At 41.8% G+C, this 21,300-nt stretch overlaps 1 protein-coding gene across 3 annotated transcripts in view; it reads right to left on the bottom strand.

The window, feature by feature from the left end:
• Nucleotides 1-612: 612 nt before the first annotated feature.
• LOC121199478 (protein eva-1 homolog A) overlaps nucleotides 613-21,300 on the bottom strand; it is a 65,916-nt gene continuing 45,228 nt past the window's right edge. For 2 of the 3 annotated variants that reach the window (XM_041064200.1, XM_041064202.1), the window contains 3 exons: nucleotides 6,745-6,879; nucleotides 3,916-4,101; nucleotides 613-2,680 (listed from right to left, as the gene is read on the bottom strand). In XM_041064200.1, coding sequence (XP_040920134.1) covers nucleotides 2,301-2,680; nucleotides 3,916-4,101; nucleotides 6,745-6,879 — 701 coding nt within the window. In that variant the 3' untranslated portion in view covers nucleotides 613-2,300. Of the gene's footprint in view, nucleotides 2,681-3,915; nucleotides 4,102-6,744; nucleotides 6,880-15,302; nucleotides 15,311-21,300 lie in introns of those variants that run through there. The other variant, XM_041064203.1, reaches the window with a different exon arrangement.

Consider the following 21,300-nt stretch of genomic DNA (forward strand, 5'->3'; position numbering starts at 1 on the left):
GCTATTTCCTGAGCTCCGCAACTTTTTAAACAGTATTATTTTTGTTGTAATTTGTAGATTTAATGAGGTTTTGTTGTTGTGTAACGCCACGGGACAGCTCCACCGCAGTTAAGTTTATGGTATCCATGGAAACGGTGCGACTGGAAAAAAACGAAAAAAAAAAAAGACAAACACATTTCCGAAAGCCACAGATAATGTGGTTCTAATCTAGCCTATAACTGTTAAAGTCAATTAAAGAAATGACTGTTTTCAAATGATTTGCTATAGTTATAAATGGCTTACAATTTGGTAACTTTTATCCTTTCAATGTCCACAAAGTGTAGAGCCCTTAGTTTGCCACCAGGAGGCGAGCAACGCCAATAAATATCCATGATAGAAATGCCCACTGGTCATCAATCTTGTAAATTCGTTATTATCTCATTGTAGTGTGTTTATTCTCCATATTTGCATTAATAAAAATTATCATTAGATTAAAGCAGTTCGTTTTGAGTGCTACAATAAACTGCGAGCATTGTGCCTAATTGGACAGTAATACAAGCCCTGTGCCCGTTTGAAGTGGCATTTAAAATGCAAAACATCATCTCAGAAAGAAATGTGAAATGGTTATTTTTGAACACAGTTTATTCCAAGCACAGGAGTCATATTTTGGTCTCACCTTACCAGCTATTGGCACATTTTAATCCCATTCAAATTTAAACACAAGAACTGTCTTTATTTAAAAAAAAAACTATGTAGAGTGGCAGTGTTTATGTGGATGACCTTAATATGTCCTGTGTACTCTCAATAAAACTCTCAGTCAGGAAAATTGAAAGCTTTTTTATGAAAACTATAATTATTTCTATGCTTGAATCCAGGGCAGCACAAACAGAACTGGATAGACAATAGCTTATGTTATTGAACTGGCAATGTGATTTAAGAGAAGCAACTTTTCATGTTCACTGTGAACATATTTTGCAGTGCTCGTTCCTTCTTCAGATGGGCATGAGCAGCGATTACCACAAGCATCTGTTTAGCACTGGTGTCTTTGAAAGAAGGGCGCGGTTGACACAAAACCTGAAATTTGCAACTTTCTGTGAATGAGGACCAGAAAAATCATTTCTGACAAATTCACTTGTACAAAATTGGCATTATCTTACTATGTACATTTCCGTCCGATAAGATAGCAAGTGCAACGTTTGACATTCAGGCTTTACACATGCTCTACTTCAGCAAAGCAACAGTAATGGTAAAAGGGAATACATATATGACAAATTTGATATTTCCAATTAATAAATTGACCAGTTATTGAGCGATACACAAGCTGCACTCTTGAAAACAGTGACTTAATAGCTAAAAAAGGCACTGCACTGTGAATTAAACATACTGTATCAAAAATAAGGTTAAATCACTGAAACCTCTTTGAGGCTCTTTATATATTTTTAATTCTTTTCTTTAAATGCTGACATAGCTGTTTAAATGGGCTGATCCCCTTCTGAGGAAGCAAATACGTCAACCAAACACAGAAACACTAGGATTGCATCCCTGAGGTGCCAGACAACCTTCGCCAAGTATAAAAATAGCTCATAATAAACCATACTTGAGAACAAAATTACACAACGTCAATAAACTATTAAATATTATAAAATATATTTCATAAGGGTTGAGATGAATTCCCGAAAAAAATATCTTTTGGTTTTGCAAAGTTCAAAATGCAGCATGGAAAGATTGTCTTACATTGTCCCATCGTCCAGTGCGCTGCTTTCTGCTTCATGCTGCCCCTCTGTAAAGTCAACACTTTTGATTTTGTAGGGTACTGAGCATAAAGCTCAGAGGGTCACGGTCTCTTGCAGCCTCTCTGCGTTCTGTATAAAGCAGACCCATCTTGGTCTGCCTTGGTCCTTCAGTCACCATGTAGTCTCTGCAGGCCTGTGTGTGTGTCTAAAGCAGCTAACCCATAAATCCCCACTTCAGAAAGGCCTGCCGAGGTCACGGGCAAGGCAGCGTAGCCTTTCACCCCCACTCTCTTCGAGCAGAAAGAAGCAGCTAAAAGGTGAGCTTACTGCGCAGTGAGCTTATTCTCTTACTAAATGGGGTATAGCTTATGATACCCAGAGGAATATGCCAACCACCAGAGAGGGAAGCTTTTCTTCCCAAGTTTGCAATACCTTCTACTGTTCTCATCAGTGTGAGTCCACAGTCGCAGTTGCATGCTTTCTTATAAAGCTTCATCAGGGCCTTGTCTCTTGCCCGTTCCAATCCAAGTGCGTCCTAAAATGTGTTCAAGTCAAGTAAGCTTCCTATAAAAAGCCTCTGAGCAGTGCTCAGTAATACCTATTGAGGCTCCGTGTCCCGGGGATGTCCGGTTGCCCATTCATCCAGATCTCTCGGATGATTCGCTCCCTCTCCTCAAGCCTCTGCGCTCTTTCTAGCTCTTCTGCCGACGTGAACACGTTCATGTTAAGTGTGCGTTCAAATCGCCGGTGCCTCCGCGCTGACAGGTCAGAGGTGGTGTCCCAGTCCGAGTCCGAATCACTGGAATCGGAGGACAAGTCAGCAGGACGTGCCCGTTTCTTGGCAGGAGGCCGCTGGCGGGGCTGGCAGTCGGTGCGACAGGAGATCTGGACCACCAGAGCAAAAAGTGTGAGGAAGAGGCCCAAACACACACCGCAGACGAAGAAGAGCGCTGCCCTCTCTGGGTGGTCTGTTATGGGGAAGAGAGAGAGATGGAGAACAAGAAAAAGAGAGAGGGAAATTTTACATCCAGTGGATTTCTTACAGAAAACATCAAACCTTTTGATTTCTGACTAATGTTAGCTCTCTTTTTTATTTTCTTCTGACCTGTTCAGCTGACTCTGTTATAAAATATTTCGCTTGATGGCTCAGTCACTGCAGTGAACACTGGCCGCAGACTTACAGCTCATATGACTCACTTCCCTCTTGGTTTGGTTATAATGTCTCACAAATTCTGCCAAGCCAACTATGTTCTGTACTCCTCTTTGCCCCTCATCTACAGAAATGCATCTCTATATGCTGATTGATATTTACGTCTCAAGCTCAAGGTGGATAAGACTGAGTTGCCTCTCTTCTTCTTCTTCTCAACAGGATCTTTCTTTCATCATCAGCCACTGCTCCATCCTGCAGGTTTTCTCTGTACAACATCACTCAGATCAGAGACTTCCTCATGAATGAGTCTAAGCAGCTCAGTTGAACTGCAGCACTCTCCGTGCCTTCACACTCGTATCCAGCCACACACTGTGGTTTCTCTTAACAAGGCCACACTTGAAAGTCATACTGTACATCATTTGTATTGGTCTAATATTCCACAATATAACGCATGCTGCAAATAAATGTACATCATAAAATATTATGACTTCTTTTAGTTCACAGCTGTGCACGCTGAGTAAGTATTGTACAGTACAGTGTATGGCATCTATGTTTATTTGACTGTATGTACTATGCATTTCACTGTGTATAAACTGTTTATTTGAGTCACAGAGAGGGAGGTAGTAAAACAGGAAATATCCCAAACTCCACCATCTGCTTTGGTTAGAGCAGGTGACTGACAATGTGTGTAGTGTGTGTGCGTGGCCGTTATCTTGCTCAACATCTGCATTCCTCTGGCCCACATTTACCCACCTCTCAGTCACAAGAAAAAGGAAACGGGGGATTTTACCCAAATGAAAGCACACCACACACGTGCACCACACATGAAACCATGCATTCGAATCCCAGTGTCACTGATTTCACTGGCCAAGAAGAAATTATGAGCTGATACTGACCTTGAGCATAAAGATCCAGCCCTATTCTTGACTATTCAGAAAGATAATGTAACACTGGATCGTTAGGTCATGGTCTCTAACTTACCTGCCGTCTTTTACCTGCCACCTGAGTCCTTTGGCTGCTCATGTCATATGTGACACAAGGTTAAATTTCTACCTGATATGTAGGTGTAGGCTGCCAGTGCGTTGCTGATGAGGGCCATGTTGGCTCTAGAGGTGGAGTTGATGATGGGATTCATGCCTCTGGGCCACAAGGGACGTTCTCTTCCTCCTCCTCCTCCTCCTCTTTCGGTTTCTGAAGACTTCTCCTCGTTGGGGTTTGTCTCCCTAATCTTCTTCTTATCTGCAAAACACGACAGAGCAGGAAAGTTCAGTTTAATGGCACGAAGCAGACAATATTCTAAAACAAATGTGAGTAGCCGATGAAGCATTTGAACTCTGTCTTAAGACAAAGATGTTTTGTTTGTCGACAGGGTATAAAAACACCCAGAGATCAGAATCTGTGGCCCCACATGCAATGACACACAAGGAGTGTGTTTTGAATACATGTGCAGTCAGATTATGACGGTGCTGCTTTGGTCATTTACAGTAAAACAAGACCGTAACGTCTGAGGCATTGTGACTACAGCATGCAGACCACTGAGTCATCCACAGTGGTTTTCTATTTTTTGGAGATATGCTTCTGTAAAAAGATGCATCACACATAATGACACACATATGTTCACAGAGAGTTGTGTGATTCAGAAGATAACACAACATCTGCTTCTGTCAAATTCATTCTTACTCAGGCCATTAAGAAACACAGGATCACATGGGAAAAGTTTGCACTTTGGCAACATTTCAAAAGCTCCCCCAAAATCTCAGAAAACAATCTATTTATAGATGGGAACAACTGTTTCCTCCTCTGGGTTTTCATCAGCACGACTTCTTTCAATGTTTACTTGCTGGCTTGTGTTGTGTATGAAGAACATGAGGAGTTGAGCTGAGAGATTTAATGACTTTGATTCATTACGAAAACTCATTTTCTGAGAACAACTGCCTGTAGTTAACCTGACAATGATGTTTAGATGAAATAGTGTAACCACTGTAACTTTAGCTCCATGGGCGGGGGTCAGTTTCTACAAAATGTTCTTTTCCACATAAGTAGTGTTCAAATTCACAAAGTTTTATTTTAAATTGTGGGCAAGAAATGCTTCACTGAAAAAAACAACAACTGTTGAGCTAAGACAGCCAAAATAAAGAGCAGTATTCAGTTCAGTGACCTAAAACTTAAAGATCTGTGTGTGTGTATGAGTATAGTCGGATTTCCATTCTTTTTTTTTGTCAGTGTAGGTAAGCACGCTTTGGTCAACTGTCAACACACACCAATGACCTCTAATTGCAGAGTCTCTAAGGTGTGTCAGGCCTCTCTTTATCTGATAAATGCAGTTTAGACTGGAATTGCTCACTGAGGAGGTAAATGTTTCCACCTGGACCCACTGCTGTGGTGCGCACATCAAATAACATTCAACCACAATCCCTCTTTCTAAGCACACACATAAAATAGCCAAACAAATCGTCAATAAAAAACACTTCCAGTGCTAGAAAATACAAAGTAATGGAGATAGAGTAACTGTAATCCAATTACTCATTCTTCATTTAAATTATAATACTTCTGTGATATTTGATTATCAATAATAATTACTTTATCTGTGTTGATACCCTTGAGACCCTTTCTTAGAAAAAAAAAAGATCCTCATACAGAGTACACACAGTATTTATGTGTTCAGCATCAGCAACAGAGGTGTGTTCAAAATAGTCATAATAGGAACCAGGTATAGCCAGCATCATGGCTGAAGGGACAAAACCCAGGACGTCACTGAAAGAAAATTCCGGGGAAGAGACAGAAGAAATTATCTCTGGCATGGAGTCTACAAAAAGCCAGAAACTTGTATTTTACAGCTATAACCTCTTTAACCTTTCTAACGGGCGGATCAGTTTCAACAAAATGATATTGTTCTGCCAAGTAGTGTTAAAAATTTACAATGTTTTATTTTAAACTGTAGACAAGAACCCAAAGTTTTCTAAGATACCAAATAATTTCAAATGTTTTTAAAGATAATCCAACAGTTTTGGACACTGGCCATGGTTGGATCGAGCAGAATGACTGAATCTGTTTCTTTTTTATTTATGGTTTTATGCTTCTTTATGCTTTGTTCAGTTGAAAATGAACAAAAACGAAATGTGATGACTGAAATGAGAAAAGCAGGGCACGTGTATTAACAGTGAAACGCATCTTGTTCCGCCTACATATTCCTCCTTCATATGTTTCATCCCCTATCGCTACATCAGAGACGGAAACAGGTTTTTCCAGATGAGCTGTAGGTGAAGTTCTTTGAAACGGGTGCAAGAAATTGAAGCCATTCGTGCGTTTTCAAACTGTCAGCACTACCGCACACATCTTTTGTCCGCTCCCTCTCTTAAGTCCTCATTCATTCGTCTATCCTCCAAATCAGTACAGTGTCGGTAGCTGAGCAGAGTAATTAGTGTGCTGGACGGAGGCCACCATCCCTCATGAATAAAGCTTTGTTTAAGTTTCCTTCCTTGCTGGCATCTCCCCTTTTTCACTCTTTCATTTCATTGTTCTTGCTCTGTCTTCTCCCTCTTTCTCCCTCTCTGGGAGTTTGACATTATAACAGACTGATTTAGACTGTGGTCACATGTAAGTGCAATCACTGGTTCTTGGAAAGTCGTATATTTTTAAGACCAGTGATCATAAATGGTCCAAACCAGTGGCTCTGCTAGGATACATATGGAAACAGTTGAACTTGTGTGACATTAAATATACATACATTTATGCCCTGACTTGAGACCTGACCCTGCTGTTTCTCTTGATGCCTGGGAGGCCTTGTGACTGTTCAGTGTTAACTTCTCTCCATGGGAGGCTGTGAGTGCATGTCTATGTGTGAGAGAGTGAATAAGCTTATGTGTTTGTCGTTTTGCTCACCTGGAACAGTGTCAGGGCTTTTCACTGAGCTCCCCTCCGGAGGGCTGTCTCCCACTATGTTGGGGTCATGGGCGCTGGGTGGTGGGGAGAACACCGGTGGTCTGGGGCCCTGCTCCTGGAGCAACTTCTTTGGGACTTCAAAGAGAAAAAAAGGCAGAGCAAAGGAGGGGAGTTTGGGAAAGAGGGAATCAAAGAAAAGATGAACAGAAGATAATTAGATGGTGTCTTATTTGAAAAGGAGACATAAAACAGTCATTTCCATTTCAATTCTGCACAAGAACTTGAGCAATTTATCGATTATGTGCCGGCATTAGTTTATCATACATATTCAGTATAAATAAGAAATTGCTGTGCATCAATATTTCACAAGGTGCCTTCTTATGCATTTTGACCATTATTTTTTTAAAATTCAAATTCATTTAGCACATTTTTAACCCTAACCATAACCCCTTTTCTGTAGGATTATTACGTCCCATCGACTGTCTCACAGATTAAATTGTCACAAGAGTCTGTATTTTATTGGAGATTCTGCTGATGGTGATTAAGAGTCATGTTAAAGCCTAAAACGAAAGCAAAAAGGAGGAATGAGGAGATATGAACCATGATTCACACACTCCTGACTTTGCGCTCTGATTCCCGAAACTTCTGCTGCCCCCACCTCATCCCCCAACCTCACAGCGTCCCGTGAGTCAGGGAGTCTGCACTCTTTCCCCCAGACACAAACCCACAATGCAGTGGGCTATACATTCCTGCCCGCTCACATGTGGTTTTGGAGGCCAGGCCACGGTCCGGTCACTATGTTTGTCTGCCCTGTTAGATCGGTGGTGATTTACAGCTCAACAGATGACTGTGTGTCCAGCTGTCTGTCTATCTGCTAATGGTGCATTTTCATTGCTCTGGACAAACAAATAGGCCTCGAAGAAAACTCCGCTGTCTGGTTTTGCTGACATCAGTAACACTAATAGAGAAATTGTGACTCGTGATTTGAGGTAAAAATGAACCATTTGTTTAAAGGCCGATGAATAAACACGCTGATCAAATTTCCAGAGACCGACTTTGGCAGCGGCCCAAGAGCCAATCAAAGTGCAGGAAGAAGCAGAGCAGACCTCACAAGCCTCCCCTTCACTGGATACTACTTATGTCTTGGACACATTACAAATTTTTTCCCATTGTAATCAATGGTGAAAAGGTTTAGCAGAAACATTTAACTACTGACATTTACAAGTTTGCAGTCGCAAGTACTTTTATTTTTTTGTGTCATTTTTGCTTTTATTAGACAGTTGACAGTAGGTTTTGACAGGAAATACTGATAGAGGGACTGTCCCTGGCCAAACTGGCAATGTCGCAGTTTCATGATGCGCATATCACACCACTGACGCACCACGTCATTGGCTGTGGTACTTGCACATGTGACATGGCAAATGCATTATAGCTGCTAGAATTAATGGCTGCTGTTCATGACACACCTGCACCTCTGCTTCATTATACTTTGCAGACTGCATTTTTGTGATATTTTGACACAGAAGTAGACATGGAAATCACACAGTATCGCTTAGCATGTAGCAGACGTGATTTATGCTGTGACATTTTATATGTAAAACGTTTAATATCAGTAACTTACACACACTCACAAAACTGACATCAAGCTCAATACATATTTCTTCAGCCAGTAAAAACTTTACAGACTCAAATCTCTGCAAGAAGTTTCACTACTGAAACTTCCTGTTGGGGTTTGAGTATTTGACAAGTGCACACCAGAAGATTACAGAAGGACTGGCCCCAGAAAACAACATGTGTTTTCTGGGGTTTTCTTGGATTGTATAAGAAAGATCTCAATCCTTCACTAACTGATGTCAGGATTACAGGTCAATTGCAGCTGCAGCTGCAGTTTATAGTGCTACTCTGGACTACTGCGATTGATTAACCTCTAAAAATATCCTTGCAAAGGCAGACAATAGTAGTCTATAACTTATTATGTGATACACAGCTAAACAGAGAGAGCCATGTGGAGCAATGCACTTGCAAGAGAAGAATTTCTGATGCTATCTTACTGCAGACTTCAAAGAGCTCCACTAATTCTCATTCCAGCCTTTGCTTTTCTATTCACCATGAGCAAAAGGGCCGGAGGTTGATGCCAGACCAATAGATGTAGTAAATGATTTCTGGTCTTTATTTCAATCTGCTTAGATGGACTCACCTTACTGCATCGTGGGAATTTACATTTAAATACCGTTCTGTAATTACATCATCTCATGTGGCAAACCACACCAATCTGTCACCTAACTAGGTTTAAGAAACCAAGAACCTGAACCCCCATTTTATCCATGTCTGGTTGGCACAAACTAAATAAACACAGCCTGTGAGGAGGGCGAACAAGGCAGCGAAATGAAGAAATGGGATTTGGCCAGGCAGCTCCCCCTGTCCTTCCTCATCAGCCTGACACACTAATCGTGGGCCTTAAAGCTGCCACGCTGCCACCATCCCCATGCCACGCCCTGATTACAGCCTTCTGATTGGCCCTAATTGACTGCACATGTGGCCCAGGGTCACAGCTGAGAGACGCCATGATGTGACACACACTCTCACACATGTACATTTTTACACGGCTACAGAACGTATAATTGAGATACCCACATGCATACAGAAGTGCATGCAAGCTCACAGCTACACCAGATGCATGTGCAAACATAGAACATACGGATACGTTACCTGGTCCAACACACATTTAACATCAGAACATACAAATAGCCATTTCTTATGTTTTTCTATGGGCTTACTTTGTTGGCAAGTGTTGGTACAGTATAGTAAATTGACTGCTACTTGTCTAAAAATAATTGTCAAAAAGCTAAAACCTCTCGAAGTCAACGGCCACAAACCACACTTAAGGAGCCAAGCAGTAAAAACTGAAACAGTAAAAGAGAGAAAGAGGAGCGCAAGCGAGAGAAACCAAGCACATAAATCACACTCTACAGTCTGCTTTATAATGATATGGTCACATAAATGCAAGGCAAATGAGTCCTCGCAATCCTTAATATAACTCCACTACATGGGACCTGCGCCAGTGTCGTACCTCTCAGAGCCCGGGATCACCACGGGGAGCGAAGTTATGAGGCGGGAAAGAGTGCCCATAACAATGGCCCATGTTTACACTGGCAAAGCTGGGCTTTGTTTTCACTGTGCTCTGCAGGGCCGGAGTGTGTGTGCATGCCTGTATGTGTCTGTGTTTGTGGGCCATGTGCTGACCCATGCAGAACACAGTTGTGACAAATCCCTGTAAGCCAGAGGGGATATAATGAAATATTAAACCACGCTAAATCTGAGATGAGATCAGACCTAGGCCAATGATTTGAACATACTTTAGCCTTTATGAGTATACATGGGGGGCTGCTGGGGACTAAATATTTGGGGTATTGTTTTAGGGTACTGCTTAATGCCTTGTCTGCTTTATCTCGCTGAGATTTTGGCCCTTAAAGAGACAGCTTAATCTACAGTATGACTTCTCTGCGATGCACACTTTTAATGTGGTGACCCTCATCTAAATTATGCTCTATTCTGGCTGAAGCAGGATTCAAGAATTATGTGCAATTTGACACAGGTCTGGTTGAGATGTGCTATATAATCATGAAACTGCAGAGAAAAGACAGGGAAAGTGTGTGAGAAACTGCAAAATAGAGTGTGTGCAACACACTTTTGACAGGAGATGGAATTAATTTGCAGCTGCATGAAGATATGGAGAGTTTTGTTCCAAATCAGATATCCACCATCTGAAAAACTGCATGAATCTTAACATAGTTAAGATATATGGCAATTTGGAGTAAAAAAAAAAAGGTGCACTGAAACAATGTGCTGGTATATGTGTGTAAAAAGTCCAAGCAAAAGTCCAAGCGTCTGGTTTCAATCAGCACACAGTGCCTACTTAATCTACAACATTAAAGTGCTGTCTAAAGCCCAACATTCACTTGATACACACACATACACAAAGGTAGTGCCTCAATGTTTATGGACACACTTCGAATCAGAATGGTTTTTATTCCCTTTAAACTCTTTCTCTTGCTTCACACACACACACACAAATTCATACACACCATTTTTCACTTAGCTAATGGCATTCCTTCAGAACAACATGCAAGGTGAATAGGGCAGGAGCTGAAGGTGTTGAGATTGTATTCCTCCTCTCCCTCCCTTCTTCTTTTCTCCAACCCCCATCCTAACACTTTAACAGTATCCAGCTGACTGCAGCTGATTGGGTTTGAGTCTGAGCGTGTTTGTGCACTTTTGACAGCCTTACATGCAGAAGCTGGAACGTACATTTTCAATATACACACTATGTATATGTGCATGTATTGTTTAGATAAAGTTGACACAGTGTAAGGATGTGGACATGTGTATGTGAGCGACTGACTTCATCCAAGCTGCAGTATTAGTGTCATGTTTATCTTACCTCTAATGAATGTACTCCCTCTACCTCACTCTGTGAAAATTAATGGTTGTAAAGCGTCTATGTGTGAGCACTAAATACATGTGTATCTGAATGACTGAGAGAATGTGTGTCAGAGGACATGATTAACACACCCATTCTTGTCTTGTGTACACAACGTAGACCAGGTTTAGGTCTGGTAATGTGAACTCTGTCGAGGGGCCGGTGGTCTGAGCTGAGGGATTTTCCTGGTTCTGCTCCATTTTTATGTCAGTGTGGGCAAATCCAACCTACTCTATTACTTTATGAGGTTTAGCTGTATGTGTGTGTGTGTGTGTGTGTGTGTGTGTGTGTGTGTGTGTGTGTGTGTGTGTGTGTGTGTGTGTGTGTGTGTCTACTAAAAGAGTTACAACATACACTGGGACTGTGGTAACCTTAAAGGAGACTTAAAGCAGCAAATCGGTGGTTTTTAGCCCATTAACTATGAACTGTATTTAATTTGCATGACTGTTGACAATTTCAAACAGCATACCATGAGTTTTAAATTTAATTCCCACCTTCAAGACAGCCATCAATTCACATTCACATTCATCTTCAAGTGCTGGAACAGGCAAACACAGAACACTGTCACAGAGAAACTTTAAGGAGAAGAGAACAAAAATTAGAAAATGTGAAATCACCAAGTTGCCCTTTTCTACAGACAAACAATGACTTTGAGCTGGGAACGTTACCAGTTCAAGATTTGCTCTACTCCTGAACAACTGCCATCAAAGTGTCCTTCGTCAAGGCTTTTAATCCACCCGAAAACCCTTCTGGAGCTAATCTAAGGCCACTGCTGGAAAACTGGCTGTACTGGTACCTTCACTGCAGTGACTGCTTGTAACTGCATAAATAAGAAGCAGGCACAGCTCAGAAAACCTTTACAAAAAGTTACGAAAACCGAGCCTCATGTTCTGGAAATCCAGGAAAAGTTCAGCTTTGTCTTTTGGCTCAGATGCTTGAATGGTTAATCAAATCAGTGGTTTCAATTTATCCAGTCAGCGTAGATTGTGTAGGCTCGTCTTAGTTGGCAGGAGCTTCTTGTGCCGAGGTCTGTTTGCTAAGGAAGCTTGTACTCAAGCAGGATTTTTAAATATAATACAGGTTTACTGTGTGACGTCCATGCAAACTAAGACGTAGCTAGATGGTGACACAGTCTAAAAGCACCCAGATTTGGGGTAGTGAGGGTTGGGGGAGCATTCCAGGATGGAGAGAGTGGAACAGCTCAACCCCCCATCCTGCCTCACTGAGCCCCCTGCCCTACATTCAGCTGCAAAGCATAGAATTTTTTCCCCCATTTTCTTTAATGGATAACACACATCCCTCTGCTGTGAGACATCCACAAATGCAAATGTATGCACACACACAGATGCCACAGCATGGGCTCAAAGCGTAATCACTCTCACTTCACCGCAACCATCAGTTATGCTCCAAAATCCCAGCTGTTTTGGCTATTTAAACACTCCGCATACACCACACATGTGCATGCACACACAGTTGGTGTCATTAACAGAGAGACAGAGAGAGAAATAGATGCTCAGTTGACAGTGTGGGGTCATAACAATCAGAGAGAAAATCGCTCAGTTGTGGAGCTCCCTCTCAGACCCCACACAGACACACACGTGCTAGAATGTCTTCAATACCAGTCATATCCACAACCTCAGTCCCAGTTTGAAATATGCACAAAGAAGAAAATCCCATTACACAAATACACATCCATTCTCTCTCATCAGTGAATCAAACTTAAACCTAAAATCCACAGGCATTTTCAGTGGCCTCTAACATCACTGATCGTGTCAGTGCAATCTGGCTGATTTTGTTGGGTGGGGATTTATTTGTCAGAATCTACTCACAGCTCCCAAGATGTAGACTGTAACCAGGGCTCTTATTTTTAAGAACAAATTTATCAGTGGTTATTTACATAATAAAACTCTGGTCTTCATATAAGCATAATCAGTAGCTCATCTGTTTTTTTATTCCCCATTTTTTTTAGTTAGTACTAAACGGACCTTGTGTACTTTAAACTATGGTGATCAGCATCATCTTGCATGACTCATTCTGCTCTCTTAAAAAAAAATCTGGGTATTATTGCGTGAACATCGGTAAAATTATAATTCTTGACTTTACTTTGGATTTACTTCAGTAAAAACTCACTGCTACATATCTACAGTAGTCCTTACTGTAGGGTAATTTTTCAAAGCCTAGTGTGACCTCTGACCCTGCCAAACTGGAGCTGCCTAACTGAACGCTGCCCTCTGAAAGCTCTAGTGTTTGTATTTCCACGTCTTTATAGGCTGGACGTGGGAGAGGCTGGTCCACTGTTGAAGCCAGCATTATTATCTGATGTTCTGCTGGGTCAACAAGGATGTGACCAACGCTGAATCATCAAACCATGCCGCCCGCCTAAACTCACTCCTTCATATCAGAGTTATGAGGTAATGGGATGCAGGGTTTTGATTGGGTCCGAGAGCTGCTGAGGTCGTCAAATGACAGTGTCTTGTGAAAACAGTCAAGACAAAGATTGTCATTTGTTGTCACTGACATGGAACAGAGAGGGAGAGGAGAGTGTGGCAGGACTTGTCTAGACACAATCACGACAGAAATAAAGGCAGCTGCATTCAACAAGGATGTTCCAGCACATGTCAAGGCTGATCTAAACAATGGTGCTATCTTTAGCTGACGGCAACAACTGGTTGTACATGGCAGTTAATAAAATCAGCACTTGGCAACATTAAAGTCTACTGGGACCTGAGGAATGACTGGTGGTTGAGATGAAAGATGAACTATGTTTGGCTAAAATTAGCCCAGTACCTTATTAACAGTGCCTCTAAATATACAAAGGGGCCTCTATTTAACTTTCTTTGTGCGCCGTGCAGCCACCTCTGTAAACGTGTGAGGGTTAGAGGGGTTGAGATGAACGCTGAGATGAATCAATGAAAGAATGTGATCGTGTGGACTGTCCACATTCTTTGATTCTCTCTCCATCTTCATCTTCCATGGTTACATCAAGAGGCTTGTGAGCTGTCTTACAATCAGTAGTGACAGAGAAGTGATAAAGCCCTTAAGTCACACTAACATGGAACAAGTGCTCATTCTAATCTCTGGTATCTGAAGTGTTCCTTTGATTAAATTATAAAATCTTCCTGCCGTCTCTCTATACAGCATGAGAAAACACGTCATTAGAACTCATGATAGTGGTGTATTGTGCAATACGGTAGGCTGCGCAAGTTCCACTCACTAAAGATGTCGTAGGTACAGTAAACAGCTTCAGGATCAGCTGAGTCAGTGAACCTCATCTTTAATATTTCCATTACAGTATATGAATTCCCAGGGAATTAAAGAATTCAACATCTTTAAATGGAGAGAAACCAAGAGCAAGAGTCAGCAATCAATAAACTAAAAAAAAAAAAAAGCTCTGCTTCACTCCATGAACCCCCCGAGGTTCATCAGGGTCAGCACCTAACTTGCTGAATGGGTCTCTTTCATCCAGCAAACTACATTAAAGATGTTAATTAAGAGGAGTGGGGACAAAGATAGTATGGCTGTGGCATTGCAACATGCTTCCCTGGTGCATTTAACATGTTCTTTAGTTCTCTGTTTTGTCCAGGTGAATGTCAAGATTGCACTTTACAAAACTAATGTAATATTTATCTATGCCTATAAAGAAATGTGTGTTTTCTCCAGTCAGCACAAATGGTCAGTTACAGACAGTGACTCAGGGGATGGAAGAGTGGGTTCATTGAGTTCAATGTAATGTAAATTTAAAGTTTAGTGTTTGGCTGGACCACAGCAGCGGTCCCAGCCCAATAAACACGGGCATCTTTCACAGATTAAGTTAAAGGCTGAAAGTGATTGACACTTCGCTGATAAGACGCAATGACGTCATGAATATATTAGTGTATTTTCAAGCTGGTTCTAGCTAGTTTCCATTGAAAGGAGTTGTTTAAAGTGGTTCCACAAGTATTTTCAACCTGTCGTCCTCAATTTTGAACACTGTCCATAATACGAGGTTTTGACCTAGTCTTATTTATAGGAAAATCCAAGCACACTGAGTAAACAGTAAACACTAGTGTTAAATACTAGTAGAGGCAGAAAGTGTGACCACAGTGTGTAGAGATAGATACTGTTAGAGTATGACCTTAGAGTCACATGCTGTGTTTAAGACCACCTCTGTAACACATTGGCTTTTCAGTAAACACCAGAAATGAGATTAGATGACAAGACATTGTCCTAAATGACACATACATAGAAGAGTGTGTTTCAGCATCTGTGTGCCATTATGCGCTCTATGATTTATTCAGGCCATCACACTCCACTACTCCTTCTTTATCATTTTGGTAAAACACTACTAACTGCCTCATTTAGCGCTTGTCTGTCATAGGCGCTTCTGCGCCCTGTCATTGTCAGTTGATTAGACGGAGGCTGAATCACAAGCTGTAGTATTCAGATTAAGTAATACTCTTCTGTATCCCACAGAAAGAGAGCCCAGGATAACTTAAGCATCATCATGCTCAAACTGTGGGAGTTGGCATGTTCATGAGTGTGTAAGAAGGGGAGGCATGTTTTTCTCCATGTGTTGACGGCGTGCTGGGCCATAGTAGCGGTCAGACCTGGACAGAGATAATGACGGTGAGGTCTGGGTCAGCCTGAGCCTGTCATCGGTCATGTCACCACAAGCACACACGGCACACACACACATGCATATTATCATCCAGCCTTTGTTTAGTCTGCTACTATAACGATGGACTTAGGCACAGTGTTGTTTGACATTTTTTGGATGCTACCAAAAATGTACTGAAGCTTGACACCCAGCCCTATACTGGGCTGAACCTGTCCCATCTTAGCAGACTTTTGACAATACGCTGCTATGGGCTATTATTAGAACCAACTCCGAAAATAGACTTTGGTAGGCGGGTGCTATCACAGGCTACACTGAGCAGCTGTTTGTGATCAAGAGAGAAGAGGAACAGACGAGAGAGGAAAAGAGAGAAGAAGAACCTCTTTAAACACTTCCTTTCATTCCTCTCCTTACAGCTTGGGTTTCTCGGCATACAGGAGCACTGAATACATATATTGTTCTTCACTGGGATTCTTACACACACACACACACACACGCACACTCACACTCATGGTGTCCACAGCTAATGATATAACTTTAGTACTGGAAACTCAAGTGTCCCATATGGACCCAGAGCTTTAGGTATCTCCATCCTCACTCCTTGAGGCTTTCCGGGTACAGCTGGTTATCTGTTTGTCTTGCAGTCTGTATTTCCTGTCACATCCAGTCTGCGACCTGTCTTCTTCTTCTACCCCTGTCAGCTCAGCCATGGTCTTAAAACAGCTTGAGCCATGGCAGATGCAGATGCATGTCCTCAGGGGTTAAGAGTGGAGAGAGAAAGAGCACGAGACACCGGTGGAGAGAGGAGTGATAGACACAGAGGCTGCCAGAGACACTTTTACAACAGTCTTTAAAATAAACACCTGCTGCAGTCGCCGAAGTGCCTGGGGTGACATCAGAGATCCTGCAGTCTGTAGCATTACGGCTGCGATTAGATAATGAAACTGAGCTAACAGAGTTACAACACTGCAAGTCCCAAAGCCACAATTGGATATCCTCTAACACAAGCACAAGGAAACACACTACTCGAATGTGCATCCAGAGCTGTAGCAGAGGGTAGGCACACATAAAACACTGTTTGCCTACCTCTCAAATATTGAAATAGCACCACTGAGGATTTATACATAGTTAACACCTGTTAGTGCTCTCAAACTGGGTTCTCTCTTGTGGTTTCTTTTGCAAATTCGAGGACAGCTCAGTTTGCACTCTTCCAGGTTTACTTTGCTCTCCTGTATCCTTGTGTGACCACTGAGGCCTTTGCCTCCTGTTAATGCTCGTGCAACATGGGAATAAAGGTCTATAGTTCATTTGCTCTGGTCTAAAAGAGTGGATGAGTTGATAAACCTGACGCCTTTTTCTCCTTAGTTTGGTTTCTTTTCACATAAACAAAAATTCAAGTGAACCGAAAATCATCACTAAAACCCATGTGAGAATGTTCACTCCACTCACTGGAGCGGGAGCGAGAGAGTAACACAGGAAGAAAGTCCTATCTGCCCATATATCAGGAAGGCTACATACTTTGCTGCTAGCCCAGGTCAGACCTTGATTTGACCTTTGATTTCTGTGTTTAGATCTTCCCAAACCAACTGCACCAAGGGTGATTCAAATATGAATGAGCACAATTCAACAGGACTCGGCAGCGCAGGTTTGAAAATGCCCTAAAACGAACAAAGATAGCACAAACACTTGCTGGAGTCAGTTCAGTGTGACAGATGAATGAAAGTTTAGAGGATGGACACGTGTCTGAAATGTGTTGCCTCAAATAACCACAAAGTAAACAGCAATTAACCCTGTCAGTCCCAGACAACAGGTGAGGCTTGCAAATGAACTGATTGGTATGTCTCACTATCTGTTATCATTTCAATAGCTCTAGTTTTTGTGCTTGGTTGTAACACCTCCATGAGTGCTGTTACAGTATGGCAATCCAAACAACATGTGTGCATTTGTATTGAAGTTTGGTTGTGTCTTACTCTCCTTAATGCTGAAAGAGGTTGTAAAGAGTTCACTAAATTGTCTCTCTATCCAACAGGAATCAATCCCTTGTTGCAGCTGAGAAGATCTGTCTTCTCAAACCCCAGCTCAACCTTCAATATTTTCTTTCCAGCTGTGCTGTAAATCTTTCCGGTATAAAACAACTGTAGAAACCCTCCGACAGGAGACCAACTGTGGCTTATAGAGTTAGAAAATGCAATCTGATCTGCAGTGGTTGTGCCTTTTTTCACACTGCATTGCCACAGGGGGTTTGGTACAGATTTGACATAAGACAGACTCATATAAGCATACCCTGACACGCGGGTCAACACTTGACACTTAAAATCACACACAAATTACGCAGAACACCTTTCCAGCACATATATTCAGGCCTGAGACGGAAGAAGACAGGAAGTATGGGTGGGAGGGATGGAAAGTGAAGGAGAGAGGAGAAAATGATGGCTTTCCCTTGAGGGTGATGCAGACAGATTAGGAAATTACTGATCATGGCAAAGAAAAAGTTTGGCACATAGTACTCTGTAAGTAACAGTGGTATTGATGTCCTCATCTAACTCTTGGAAAGGAAGCAAATATTTCCCAAAATGTCAAAACACTCCTTTAAATGTCTGCTGCTGAATGTATTAGAATTAATGCTACTGAAAGTGTTTTATTTAAAGCCACAATAATTTCACTACAGAGGTTCCTGCATTTTAACATTATACACTGCAGCCGTTACTGTGATATGGCTCAAGCAGGGCCAAGGACATGCAAAAGATAAGAGAAGCCAGACTGAGGACTGAAGTGGTGCTAGGAGGTAGGAGGTTGAGGACCACCCATGAATTCATCATTGCTGACCTTTATAGGGCAAGTGTCATATTAACACTGGCAGGCATTTTATTAGGCAAATGAAAGAGCAGAATTCTTGTGATCAGAACAAGAACATGTGGCTGACTGTAACAAAGGGGGTCTGTGGGTCTTTAAAAACTCTTTAAAAAGTCTTTGTACTTTTATCATGCAAGAAATCTCATGTTGTTATTGCAGCATTTGTTCTGACATGTCTACTGTTTTTCTGTGTTGTTGATTTGTTTTTTTTTTTCTATTGTTGACTGCATATTTCCATAATCAACATATCTTAGAGAGCAGCTTTTCTGTGCCAGCAGAAGCCTGGAAAAAGCTGGACAATCAACTACTTTCCCTCTCTGCATGTCAGAGTTACTTCACTGTGATTCCAAGCGGCCTGCTCTGAGCTATAGTGAATCTGGCACTGATGACAACAGAAGCCTGATCACTGTTTGCTTCCATCAGCAAGCTACCAAAATTTTGGATTGCATAAAAGTAGCATCCCAAAATCTGTCTGGTTTGGCCACCAGACCTACGGAGGGCTGGATCCACTGTGGCCTCGCTAAACAAACACAACTTGGAGGTCTGGCTTCGCTTTAGCTGACGGACGTCATTATGCACGTCTATTAAAAACAAACACACTGGCAGAGTGAAACGTCCAGCTTTTCAGCGTGGGCCTAAGGGTGGAAAATCCCCATTGGCAAGAGGGTTAGACATTGGAAAAGAGAGCAAAGAAGCGAGGTGGGTGAAATATAGTAGCCATGTTTGGGTGACTAACAGGCTAGTCACATATTTCTCATTTCTTGGTTGCCTTTTTTTATGTATTGTATGTATTGCTGTCTAAGATGCCAGCTTACCACTTGAACTGTTCCTGAATTGACACTAAAGCTTCACTTTCCTTTTTCAATTATGAAAAGCAAGTGAAAGGAGAGAATGGGGATTATCCAGGCTCATCCAGCCAGTTCTATACTGTTACTGGTGGAGAAAAGCCAAGATCAAAACAGAGACTGCTCCTCACAAGCGTACACAAGAATTTACAGTGGTCAGACTGACAAAATGGACAGTATTACAGTTTTATTCTCAGTTAAAAACCAAACACAAAGAGCATTAATTCACACCGTTTCATCAAAAACAAAGTGTGAAAAAGAGTAAAAGAGTGTGTCTGCATGACTAAAGACAGGCTGAGACCGAAAAATTATGCATGACCACATCACATCAGCCACTGAGCACACTCAATATGAATCAATCATACACAAGTCAGCGGTTCCCACACAGGCTGGGTGAAGCATGTCTTCTATATCACACTTGCATCACATGAGAGCACATGGGCCAATTTGTACCAACATAAATGACCCGGTGTATTAGTATCGCAGCTAATCATAAACCCTACAAGAGAATACACATACACACACACCTCTAGAGTAGCACAACCCAATCGGGCACTGGTGTCATGTTGCAGACAGGAAACAGATGGCCTGCTGGGAAAAGAAGCAGAAAAAAGTATGCCAAAGAAGGCCAGAGCGAATGCTTCCCTCCCTCTTTTTCTCCCTTCATCCCTCCTTCCATCATCCCTTTATCCTCAGTTGGAAGGAAAAGGAAGAGTGAGGCTGTGGTGGTGTTTGGAGGGTAGATCAGTGGGCTCTGGCTTGAGATCAGAGTGATAGAGTTCTCTGGGAGATTTTTAAATAACAGCCCAGCATGGCTCTACTGTACTGGGCTAGGCTGGAGCACAGAGCCTCCAGGCTGTTTAAGACTGACTGTAGGACACATCCCAATAAGGGAGAAAATAGGGGAGACCATTTCTTGACCATGTACTGTAATATTCAGAAGTTGTCACCATGAGCAGAGGCTTGTTAAGTGGAATTTAACCTGCCTCTAGTCCTTATGCTAAGCTATGTAAATCAGCTGCTGTCAGTAGCTTTATATTCACTGTGCAGACATGAGAGTGGTGTCGTTCTTCTCATCAAAGTTTTGGCAAGAAAGGTAATAGGCATACTTCTCAAAATGAGAAACTATTGCTCCAAGATATAGCTTGGCATCTAAGGAAAATTCAGATACTACTAAAATAAGACAATAAACCCAAAATATCCTTTAATTCTTATAAAACTTCTTTTCATGAACCTCAGTAAGGAACAGAGAGAGATAAGTGGGACAGATTTCACTCACTGGAACACGTTGATACACATTCAACAGTTGACCTGTGAAATTTACTTCCTCCAGAAACAACCTCTTGACCTTTACCAGGTACACAGGACTGACCCATCAGTTGCTGATGCCAGATAACCTTTGACCCCAAAAACAGCAATCAGAGATCAATATTATCTTGAGCAAGGCCACCCTCCACAGAGGATGCATTGATAAGTGGACTGACCCCAAATGTTTGAGGTTGTGATCCATTACATGTTTACTTGAGCTGTGTGTCCTGTGTTTTCTGAATCTCCAATCTTAGATCTTTATTGTGGTGAAGCTCTAAAGCTAAGACCATGTCAGATGTCAGAGCTGATGTCCAGACAGGTTTCCCGTAAGGGAAACTAAAAGATACAAGGTGTAATCAATTAATTAGGCAGGTGTCAAATTCAAAGTCCCTAAATTCAAAGTTGAGGATTTTAATCTAAAACCTGCTGATCAAATAGGCCCCATAATAATATGTACTAATTCAATATAAGTATTT

This window comes from Toxotes jaculatrix, chromosome 19 (assembly GCF_017976425.1).
Source record: "Toxotes jaculatrix isolate fToxJac2 chromosome 19, fToxJac2.pri, whole genome shotgun sequence".
NCBI lineage: Eukaryota > Metazoa > Chordata > Actinopteri > Toxotidae > Toxotes > Toxotes jaculatrix.